The sequence below is a fragment of the Leucopleurus acutus genome (genome assembly GCF_964270905.1).
Source record: "Leucopleurus acutus genome assembly, chromosome: 19".
Taxonomy (NCBI): Eukaryota; Metazoa; Chordata; class Mammalia; order Artiodactyla; family Delphinidae; genus Leucopleurus; species Leucopleurus acutus.
Genome location: NC_139161.1, coordinates 6,770,909 through 6,782,289, shown reverse-complemented (window position 1 = coordinate 6,782,289; position 11,381 = coordinate 6,770,909). Strand labels below are relative to the sequence as shown.

The 11,381-nt window shown below is 58.7% G+C and overlaps 1 protein-coding gene across 1 annotated transcript; it reads right to left on the bottom strand.

Moving 5' to 3' along the window:
• Positions 1 to 349: 349 nt before the first annotated feature.
• CDR2L (cerebellar degeneration related protein 2 like) lies at positions 350 to 11,044 on the bottom strand. The gene is made up of 5 exons (XM_082859960.1): positions 10,930 to 11,044; positions 4,747 to 4,859; positions 4,290 to 4,438; positions 3,528 to 3,692; positions 350 to 2,574 (listed from the first exon to the last, which is right to left on the bottom strand). Exons 1-5 carry the CDS (start codon positions 11,006 to 11,008, stop codon positions 1,683 to 1,685), a joined length of 1,398 nt encoding a protein of 465 aa, XP_082716086.1. The 5' UTR covers positions 11,009 to 11,044; the 3' UTR covers positions 350 to 1,682.
• Positions 11,045 to 11,381: the final 337 nt, after the last annotated feature.

The window sequence follows — 11,381 nt, the reverse complement described above, 5'->3', positions numbered from 1 at the left end:
TCTGGCTTTAGATTACTGGTGCGTTTTTTATTAAAGAAGAGAATAAAGCATTTGTAAATATATTTCTCTCATGTATACTTCGAAGATGACGCTGGTCAGCAGCTACAGAACCGGGGAGCAAACAGGCAGAAGCCCTTCCCCCACCCGTCCCATCCCACCCCACCCCCTCCACCCTAGGTGCCGGAGACACACGGATGGCTGGGAGCTGCCCAGCTCCAACGGACCAAAGGTTCCAAGATGTGTGAATGGAAGGACCAGCTGACAACTTTCATCACAGTGCCGCCTGGAAAGCAGGGTGGCGCCTCCAGGGGGGTTGGGCAGGCTTGTTAAGAAAACCCCTTTACCCCTTAGAAACAAGTAAGGCATGAAGGTTCCCCACTGGGCTCCCAGCACAGAGGCCGGGGCTACTGACTTCCACTGCGTTGTATGGCTCCTCTGATTTCTAGGGTCTCAGGAAGAAGGAACTGGGAGCCCTGAAGAATTTCTCAGGGCAAACGGGGGACCTGGGCATCTCTTAGCTGAAGCTCTTAGCTGAAGCTGGACCTTCTGAAGCCTTAACAAAAGACTAACCCCCTGACCCAGCTGGGTCCTCAAAAGCAGGCATTGTATGGGAAGGAGGAGACATGTTCCCCATCTGGTCCCATTTCCCAGTGTGGGGTGAGACTCTTGGGCAGGCCCCAGTAAAGGGGGCCAGGGGAGGACGCTGGGACCATGGGCTGGTGGCACACATCCAGGACATTCTGGGGGTGGCAGGCATGACCTGCGGTGGGGTGGGCCTGGGGGGAGCAGGGGAGTGAATGAGACACATCATGGTCCCTGAGATGGGGACAGGCAGAGGCCAAGCTCGGTGAGTCAGAGGAGGCATGCAGAGATAGGGGGCTCCCACTGCCCAGACCCCTGGAAGGCTTGATACCCAGAAGGCATTTCCAGGGCTGGAACCCGGGGAGGCTGGCTCTGAGTTGATTGGCTACAGATCTGCAGTGGGCTGAGGATCTCCAGGGAGAAGCCCGCCCTCACCAGGGCTGGAGTCAGGCCACTCGGGCCTGGCTCAGGCTTTCTGCTCTGCATGGCAGGGGCTGTCTCTGACCTGGTCAGGACCCTCGAGGTGGGACAGCTGGTGCTAAGGGAATAACAGTGTGTCACAGCTGGAGAAGCAGTGGATGGTCCAGGAGACCCCTGGAACCTGCAACAGCTGGCTCTGGGGTCCCCCTTCAAGTGTTTTCAGTTGTGGAGAGGGGTCAGGGAGACCCTGCCTTGCAAAAAAAATCTCTCAAAAAAATAAAAATAATGGAACTTTGAAAAAAGAAAGCCAACTGGTCCAGAATGGCTTTCAGAAGCCTGGCTACAAATCTGAGAGCAAGGCCCAGGGTCAGGGAGTCGGGTCTGGGAGAGCGGGGAGTGGGGGCTGGGAGAGCGGGCAGTGGGGACATTTGGCTTGCAGACTCTCGGCTGTGCCTTTGGGCTGGCGTGGGGTGGTGGAGGGTCCTGGGAGGCAAGAGGTGTTGACCGCCTCCCCCGTCAGCAGGGAACGGGTGTCCCCCGCATGCTCCCTGGGTCAGAGAGCAGCCTCCCTCTGGGGTGTATTGCTGCTAAAGGGCTCCCTCTCTCACCAGAGGCTGCACAGCCCAGGTGAGAGGGACCCCACGGCCTGATCCTGGGGGAGGCCACTGGCCGGGGAACCTTCACTTGCCGCTGTGCGTCTTGACTTTGGTGGCGTTGATGTCGGCCTTGGTCTTCTGGATCCTGGAGAAGATCTCCTTGAAGAGCGCCTTGTACTCGGGCTGGCTCTGCTCCAGCCGCTTGTCCACGGCCTCCACGTGCTGGCTCAGGCTCTTCTCGCCCACCTTGGCCTCCCCCTGGCCCTCCTCGCTGCCCCGCAGGTCCTTCCACGAGCTGTCCCGGGAGATGGGCCGCGAGGTCTGCACGCCCGCGTGCCGCACCCCCGCCCCGTGCTGCCGGCACTTGCTTAGCAGCTCCTCGTACTTCTCCAGCAGCGCGTGGTACTGCTCATCCACCTCGCGCAGGATGGACATGCCCCGCTTGCGCACGCTGTTGGCGTGCAGCGTGAGGTTGCCCACGTGCCGGCCGGCCGGGTCTTTGGCCACGATGGCGTTGAGTGCCGTGTCGCTGCAGCTCTTGCGCACGGTGTGGCCCGGGGACGCGGCCGGAGAGGAGACCCCGTCCTGGGCGCCCGAGTCGTCCCCGCTGCCCGGCTGGGGGTCGTCGGCTTCAGGCGCCTGGGTGAGGGGCGCCAGCAGGGCCTCGGCCAGGTGGTCCTCCCGGCCCAGCAGGTAGGTCTTCGCCTGCTTCATCTGCTGCAGCTCCAGCAGCTCGGCCTCCAGCTCCTGCACACGGAGGCGGCAGCCCTCCATCTCGCACAGCCGCCGCTCCAGCTCTGAGTACTCCTGCAGCACCACCGCGTACTCGTGCTCAGCCCGCTGCTGGCGCTGCCGCTCCTGGCTCACCTGGGAGCGCAGCACTCCCACCAAGGTCTGCAGCCGCTCGTTCTCCTGCTCCAGCGGCCGCGGGCCCAGCTCCAGGGAGGAACTGTGCAGGCGGAAGGCATCCTCGCACCTGGGAGGGAGCAGGGGCAGGTGGGCAGAGGGCGGTGGGCACGGCCAAGGCCCCGGGAGCCCAGCCGCATCTCTCTCCCCGACGGGGTTGGATAGGCTGCCCCACCTAGAGTCGCTCTCGGCCTTTCTACCCCTGTTCTCTGCCCTGGGAGGTTGCCCTTAGCTTCAGCCAGGTTTCCTGGCTCTCTCTTGGGTTCAGCCAATGGGAGGTACTGGCAGGAGGGCCAGGGGGATGGGGGCAGAGGGAGGTCACGGGGCATGTCTCCCCCTGGGCTCCTTCTCTGGTTACTGCAGGCCAGACAGCGCTCTCCCTGCCTTCTAGGTTCCAGTAACCTCCCTTCTCCTGGTCCCTTCAGGCCTCAGGATGGTAACAGCTCCTTGCTACTGCAACCCCAGGGTGCTGCAGTGTCCCCCTGGTTTCCCCGCACCTTGCCCACACCTCTTTATTAAGCACTGCTCAGTTACTCTGGGCGGAGGCTATCTGTCTCTTGCCAGGACCTTTATTGAAACACCCACTAAATACACCGTGTGTACAGTATTTTTACATCAGGAAGTCATCCTATTCCAAAGACTTAATGAGAACTGAAAGGTAGAGCTGTTAACCCCTGCTGGGTGAGAATTCTGGCTTACTAAACAAACAGGTGACCTTGGATAAGACACGTGATCTCGGAGTTTCAATTTCCTCCTCTGAGTAGTGGGGACGATAAATCACACCTTAAGGTACTGCCGTGAGAATGAAATCACTTAGCAGAGCGGTGGGCACACAGCCAGCGCTCACAGGAGCCAGCTGCTGACTGTCGTAGCAACGGGAGCAGCCCCTCCAATAGCCTGGACAATGCGGCAGCTCTCCTTCCCACCTGCTGCGGGGCGCCTCCCTGCCCTTCCCTGCTGTGGTTGGCAGCCCCGGGCACTCGGAGACACGGTCCAGGGTCCACCTCACCTGCCCTCACCTACCGGGGGCTGGCGCACAGCTCCTTGAGGCAGGGGAAGGTGTGGATGGTGCGCCGGCGCTCTCGCCTCTCCCGCCGCACTCGCAGTTGCTCCAGGTCCCGCAGCTGCTCCACCTGGGCCTGCAGCTCCTCCACCTGGGTCTGCAGGCGCTCGATGGTCTCTGTCAGCCTGGGGATGGGGTGGGGGACACACGCATGGGAGGGACTTTAAGGGGACGGGGCCAGCCCTCCTCACTGCAGCCCTAGGGGGACTTGGGGGTGGGGGACAAACAGGTGACCTTGAGCCATGCTGCCCGGTGTTGAGGTCAGACAGGGAACTCCTTGTACGTCCAAGGACCCACTCTTTTCCCCCACCTCCCAGGCCGAGCTGACCATTTCTCCTCCGTGTCTCCTCGGTTCCTTGTACACCCATCTAATCACTTATCACCCTATAAAATAAAATATTTTGCAATAAAATATTTACGTGTCTGCCTTCCCTCCCAGAGGGCGGGACAGCGTCTTTGCATCCCCATCACTGTATTCCCCAGTGCCTAGAACGGAGCCTGGTGTGTAGCTCATGCTTAAAGAAGGTTTGTGTCCTGAATGTTAAGCCAGCCCAAATCGACAAGGACAAACTCACTACCATCCCGGGTTCCCAGACCGGGGCTTCTGAAAGAAGGAGACGGAGTCACACCCACTGGTCACTACGCACACATGTACACCCAGCCCTGGGCCTCTCCTTGGCCATGCCCAGCCCCCGGCTCCCAGCCCTCCACCCGGCCCTCACCCATGGATCTTCTGCTGGGCAGCCTTACTCTCCAGCACCAGCTTCTGGTTGGTCAGCTCCAGGTCTCGGGCCGCCAGGTCCAGCTGTTCGTACACTTTGGCGTGCTGATCATTCACGTGCCGCAGCGTGTCCAGCTGTTTGGTCAGGTACTGGGGGTGGGGGTGGGTGAGTAACCTTTCAGAACTGGGCTGGGGAAAATGTCTCCGCCTGGGCCCTCCTCCCACTTCTAGGAACAGGTTTGCTTTGGGGTATTCGTCTGCAGCAGAGGGAGGTGTCAAGATGGTGGTGCAATAGGGCTGCCTGGGACAGTTGTGCAGGTTGTGAACTGCACAAGGCTGTTGGGCCAAGCCTGGGCCTGCTAAGAGGGCACCTTTTCCTAAGCTGCACAAAGGTACACACGGGCCAAGGGGTCCTTGATGGGTGGCGGAGCCTGTGCAGGGCCCGTGTGGCCCCTCACCTCAATCTCCTGCACTTGCTCCTCGTTGGTGGAGTACATCTGCTGCAGAGACTGCTCCAGCTCCTTGTTCCTCTCCAGCAGTGTCTTCCCCAGCTCCGCAGCTAAGTGCAAGTCTTGGGGGGGAGGGGGTGGGGTGGGGATATGAGCAGCTGAGAATGAAGTTGGAGGACCCCCGCCATTCCTGTTCTGAGCACTCATTCTGGGCTGGGCCTCTGGGGACCCTGAGAGAACCAGGACCCAGGGGCCACCCCTGGGGAGACTCCAGGCCTGGAAGGGGATGTAAGCCACAAGCTAAGCCTGTGCATTGGCTGTCACTTCTGCCTGGAATGTCCTCTCCCCAGACACTCCCAGGGCTCACCCCTCTCTGCCTTTAATGTCACCTTCTCCAGGAGGCCTTCCTCAGACATTGACCTCACTGACCTCAAAACTGCACCCTCCCCCACGCCCCACTCCCTCCCGGCTTCATTTTTCTCCTGAGCTCATATCACCACCTATTTACCAAACAGTTTGGACCCTTATCTTGTTCGTCTCCCTCGACTAAATCGTAAGCTTACAGGGCAGGGATCCTGCCTGTTTCGGTCACTGATATTCCTAGGACCTAGAACAATACCTGGCATAGAGCAGGTGAATAAGAAATCTTTTCTGAAAGAATGAGTGAGTGGAATGTGATAAGAGCATCAGCAGACATAGGGGCAAAGTGCCCTGGGATGATAGGTAAGGGAGAGTTCACACAGGGGACAGTGGGAATCTCAGGCAATGAGCAGCCTTGGAGTTGGGTTTGGAAGGGCGGCTGGAGCTTACTGAGAGGGGGAGGGGCAGAAGGGCTTGCTGGGTGTTAGAACTGGACGCGGCTTCAGGGCTCTTTGGCCCAGGACTCCCCGGGTGGCACAGCGGTTAATCCGCCTGCCAATGCAGGGGACACTGGTTCGATCCCTTGACTGGGAAGATCCCACATGCCCCGGAGCAACTAAGTCCACGTGCCACAACTACTGAGCCTGTGCTCTAGAGTCGGCGAGCCACAACTACCAAGCCCACATGCCACAACTACTGAAGCCTGCGCACCTAGAGCCTGTGTTCCGCAGCAAGAGAAGCCAACGCAATGAGAAGCCCGCGCACCGCAACAAAGAGTAGCCCCCGCTTGCAACTGGAGAAAGCTTGCGCGCAGCAACGAAGACCCAACGCAGCCAATAAATAAATATATTTAAAAAAAAAGAGAGAGAGAGAAAACAGGAAAGTAAAAAATGGTGCAATAAAAATAAATATTAAAAAAAAGCTCTGGCCCAACCTCCTTATTCTATGGATGACAGGTTGAAGAGGAAAGAATGAAACCCGAGGTTTCATTACCTGGGTTATAGCCACATTGGAAGCAGAATTCACATCTCCTCACCCCAGTTGGGTACCATTTGGTCCTAGTGACACACGCCCCTCTCCAAAGCCTTCTCCTTTCCCTGGGCAGCAAAACCAACCTCTTCCCCCTGTAGCCCCGATTCCTGTACCCTGTTGGACCGGAACCTCCTCTCCCCAATCCCAGCCAAAGGTAAATGAACATCTATCAGAGAGGTCGGGAGGGAATCTGGCCTGTCTTTAGGGGGCTGTATCGTGGGGAAGGGGAGGGGTTACAAGGGAATGGCAGGTGCTGGCATCCCTAAAAATTCTCTCAGTGGGTCTGAAGTTGGTCGAGGGTACCTAGACGTTTGGGGTGGATATTTCCCCATACATAGGCCTAACTCCTTTTAGAAGAAAAGGGTAATATATAAAATAGATAACTAATAAGGACCTACTGTATAGCACAGGGAACTCTATGCAATACTCTGTAATGACCTATATGGGAAAAGAATCTAAAAAAGTGTAGATATATGCACAGGTATAACTGATTCACTTTGTTGTAGAGCAGAAACTAACACAACATTGTCAATCAACTATACGCCAATAAAAATTTAAAAAAGAAAAAAATTTTTAATATGTTTGTAAATATATTATTATTTATATATAAATATATAAATATATGTCTAAGGGAAGCGTAGGATCAGATTGTGGTCTCAAAGAGGAGGTCAGATCAACTTATGTTGTGTGCTTGGTGGAAATTCAGCAAGACCACCCCTAGTTCATGACGAGGGAGGCACGCCAGCTTCCTGCTCCCTGTAATGGGATGGCGGACATTTGGCTCATCCACAAACGCTATCAAGTAATTCATGTATACGTGAAAAAGAACAGACGGTCACACTAGCTTTTTTTTTACCCTTGGGAACTGTCAGGTCGTCTGTGACGAGGCCGCTGCTAGGGATGCTGCCTCCTGCACTGGCGTGGGAGGACAGGCTCTGTGGGTGGCCTGCATGAAGGCCCTGAAACTTAACCTTGAGTCCAAGGTCAGAGGCAGAGTGAGGAAAGGCCAAGAACAACTGCACTTTATGCTCTTCCTTCCAGGTGAGCATCTGAGCTGTGTGTGTATTCCTACTGCCAGTGGGTTGGGCTGGGGCAGCTGTCATACTGCAAGTCATACTGTAAACCGGGGATATTGAAGGCAGCGAATGTGACCCGGGCCGCTTAGCGATCCCGAGATGCGAGATGCAGGAAGGGAACACAATAGAAGCGGCTTGGGGAGAATCCCAGAGACTGTCTCAGGGAAATGGGATCACAAATGCAAGCTAAGCTGGTCCGAGCTGCCAGGAGGGATCATGAGAGAAGTCTAGAAGCTGCAGGGCAGGGAGCTGAGTAGAGCCAAGTGCTGGGGAAAGGACACCAGCTAGATGAGGGCTGGGCACGGCTTTGGCTTCGGGGAGGGTGCAGCTCCCTCTGGACCAGAGAGGGAGGGAGTCTTGGGAGTGGGTGGACGGGAGAGCTGGCTAAGCCAGAAGTGGAATCTGGAGTAATGAACAGCCTGTCACAGCCAGATTAATGGTTACACTGGACCAGGCCAGGGAAGGTACTGAGTCTGAACTGGCATCTCCTCTGCCTGGACCCCAGCATTTTCTGGGGTCTCCTGCAGTGGGCTGCAGCAGTTTTGCCCTCTGAATGCCAGCAGAGGTGTCGCCCAGGAGCAATGCCCCAGAGCCCTAGAGAGAATGGCTGGGAGCCAGGGGATGTCTTTGAAGAGAAATCCTGAAATCCTACTGCCCCTCCTGGTTGGGGTCAGGGTGGGACCCCCTAGACTCCAGAGAAGAGAGGTAGGGAAAGGACAGAGGACAGACATAGGGAAGAAAAGACAAAGACAAAGGGGGCAGAAGGAGGCCAGCTACCACCTGGCAGGGCTGCAGGGGTCCTGTTCACAACCTCCGGGGCACCAACGTCAGGAACCCTGGGTGCGCAGAAATTGGGGTCCGGTCACCTCCCTCCCGTCGCCATGTCAGAGTTCTCCCCTGAGGCTGAGACTCAAGGTCAGGAGCCCAGGACCTCAATTCTGTGACTCAGCAGTCATCTCTCAGCCTGGAAAGAGGTACCCACAGGGCCGGCCACACCTCGTCCAAGGTGGGGGAGGGAGGCAGGCAGAGAGAGAGTGCCAGCGCTTAATAATTAATGGTTTTTTCTATTTTTACTGGTGCTCGTGGCAGTGGGCAGAGGGAACACAGTGAGAAAGGAGGACCCTGTTTGTCCCAGATGCCTGCCTCCACTGGGACAGAGCAGCATCAAAGTCAACCAGGAGCTTGATGGCCAAGCATCTGAAAGTAAAGTTGGGGCCCGTCCTCAGGGGAGTTGGGGCTAGCTGAGAAAAACCATGTCTTGGGACACTCAGAGGCAACTTGGGGGCAGCTGGGCGGGAAAGAATTTGGGGAGCGGGTGTGGGGAAGGGGGAAGGAACAGGCACCCGATCCCCCATGTGTCTGGCCTTTGGTCCGCGTTCACCCCACCATCCAGCCTTCCGTGCCGGTCCCCATGGGGTGCCGCAGCAGCTGTGCCTGGGACTTCCTCTGACTCCCACCCCGGCACTCCAGATAATTCCTACTTTGCAGTCATGCGTGGTCTTTTCGCATGGCTCTGTGCCTCGGTACAAGCACCCCCTCTACTTAGACTGCCAGCCTGCTTCCTCTGCCGGGGCGGGGCGGGAGGGCCCTCTTCACCCTACAGCTCGGAGGGGTGTGTAAGCCTTTACGCGTCTCACAGCAGAAGGCCCTCACTTCTGTTCTCACTGTCCGCAGGGGCTCACTGCTGCAGAACCCCTGTCGCTCCGTCACAGGTGCTACTCTGATCCCATTTCTGCCTCCTCTGCTGGACTGTGGAGACTGCGAGGGTGGAGATCACGTCCCAGGCTCAGCACAGCACCTGGCCTACGGCAAACAGACGTTTGGCTTCTGGTGGAAAGCTCCAGTGTCTTCTGAGACTGTCTCATTTCTGGTTTCCCTCCTCGTTCCTGGGCTCTGCCTGCTACTCAGGCTACGAGGCAAGGCTGACTGCTGCAGACCAGTAAGGCCAGAAAAGCAGGGGCCTGTGGGGCCCATTCCCGACCCCAGACCCAAAGCATGGCTGCCCGGCCCAGCTGGAATCTCGACATCTCTCTCCCTCTCCGGATGCAGCACATCTCCCCCCCCACTCCCTAGCTCCTTCCTCCCACATCTGGGCCGGGCGCAGTGCCAGAGACTCCTTTAGGGGTGCGGGAATGAAAGGAGACAGCAACAACATCAGCATCTGCCTCCGAGGAGGCCATCTTCCCAGGCACTCAGCTTCCAATCTTCCCTTCTAGGCCCGCCTCTTCCATGAAGCCCTCTCACCGCATCCTGTCACTCCCACTCAGTTCCAAGCCCAACTCCACCTACTCAGGTGCACCCAGGAGGCCAGGGCTGGGACTACTCCCAGCTCCCAGGATAGTGTCTGACACTTAAGTGGAGCCTGATATGTGTTTGTGTAATGTGAGGTTTTGGGGGTAGTTGCCCAGGATGGGGAAGGGGGTTGTTGCAGCCAGGACTGGGCATTTCACTCCAGGCAGGGAGGCTGAGGGTAGCCTCTAGGACACAGAGGTGCGGTCCAGCCCAGCATCAGCCCCCCCGCCCCGCCCCATCCTACACTGGTCCCGCAGAGGCTCTGATTAACCCACGGTCCTGAACACAAGGGCAGCGCCTCATCTACCAGCAAATGTGGCCACGTGGGGATGTGGGTCAGGGCCGGAAAACAAAGGCTCCAGGATCTGGCTAGATGCCTCACATGAGGGCAAAGGCAGGCGTCTGGGCCCCATGGATGGAGACCCAGAGCAGAGGGTGTCCGCACACACTGAACCAGACTGTGTCCACACCCACCAGGCTTGCTGGGTGACTGTGGTCACTTCTAGAACATGTTTCCTAGAGCCTCCAATTCTGACCATCCAAGAATGAGGCACTTTTCTTGGGAGGAGAGGTTGGATTTGATCTCACTCCAGCAGGCCCTGGCCCCGACCCTCTTAGGCCTCCTCCTCCTTCCTGTCCTAACAGCCCCACCCCCTACTTGGAGTGACGTCACCTCGGCCACCTCATCAACCCCTTTCCAGTCGCCCTCTCTGCCCTCAGATGGGAGAGAGGGGAAAGTGACTCCCTGTTTACTCAGGCTCTGATCTGGGGCACTGCTCAGAATTCCCAAATCTGATCCCCTCCAAACCTTGAGCCATTTGGGAGAAGGCCAGCAGGGGAAGGACCAGGGGACTCCTCCCTCTGGAAGGCAGACTGGACTCCTAGTAGCCTCCGCTTCTCCATCGGCAAGGTGCCGGCACCCCCATCACCTCCCTGGGTAGAGGGGAAGGGAGTTGGGGAAACTTTCTAGGAGCTCAGGAATCCTGGCAGGGAAGTGTGCCGCTGGATTTGGAATGGGGATAACTTCCTCCCCCCTCGGCCCCCCAAAACCCCTCTCAGCAAAACCACCAAGGAGCCACCTCCTGACCTCCAAAGACTTCCAGCCAGTACTCTCAGACCCCCCCAACAATACCCGGGGCGCCTAGGCAGTTCCTGCCTCTAAGACGGGGTGGGCGAACTGGCTGAAGTATGCCCCTGTTGTTCGGGCAAAGAGGAAGACCGCTCCCCCCATTTTTGCAGGTCTTCACGCGTTTGGTTCGGGTCTTCCCGGGCAGCGCCCCCTCTCTCCACGTCCCCATTCTCCAGACGCATCTCCTCTCTCAGTCCGGCACGCCGGGTGCAGCCCAGCCCTCCCCGGGGTGATACCGCCCAACAATGAAGAAGCGGACAGGGGTCGCGGGGCGCACCCCGCTTTCCTGCCCCCTTTGCTCACCCTGCTCCAGGTCCTGCTGGTCGTACCAGGGCTCCTCTTCCTCTGCGGTGAAGTCCTCCATCCTGGCGGCCCTCCGCATGGCCCCGCAGGCGGCGGGCTGCAATTGGGCGCTGCGGCGGCGCGGCTCAGGGCCGGGGCGCGGGGCCCGGGACAATGCGGCGGAGGCGGGCCGAGCCTCCCGCGTCGCGGACTCGGGCTGCAGTGCCCCCGCCCGCGCCGCGCCCCCTCGCCATCGGCCGTCGGCCTGGCGCCCACAGGGGGCTGGCTCGCTGCCGCGGTCTGGCCCGGCTGGGGTCCTGCAGAGCCCGGGGCACCGGGCGGCGGCTGCACAAAGGGTGGAGGGGCGGGGACGGCGGGCGGGACGGCGGCAAGGAGGGCCCAAGCCCGGCCGGCAGGTCTGGGGCGCTAGGAGCGAGCGGGTGCCGCGGCGGGCGCCCCCTGCCCGACTCCGG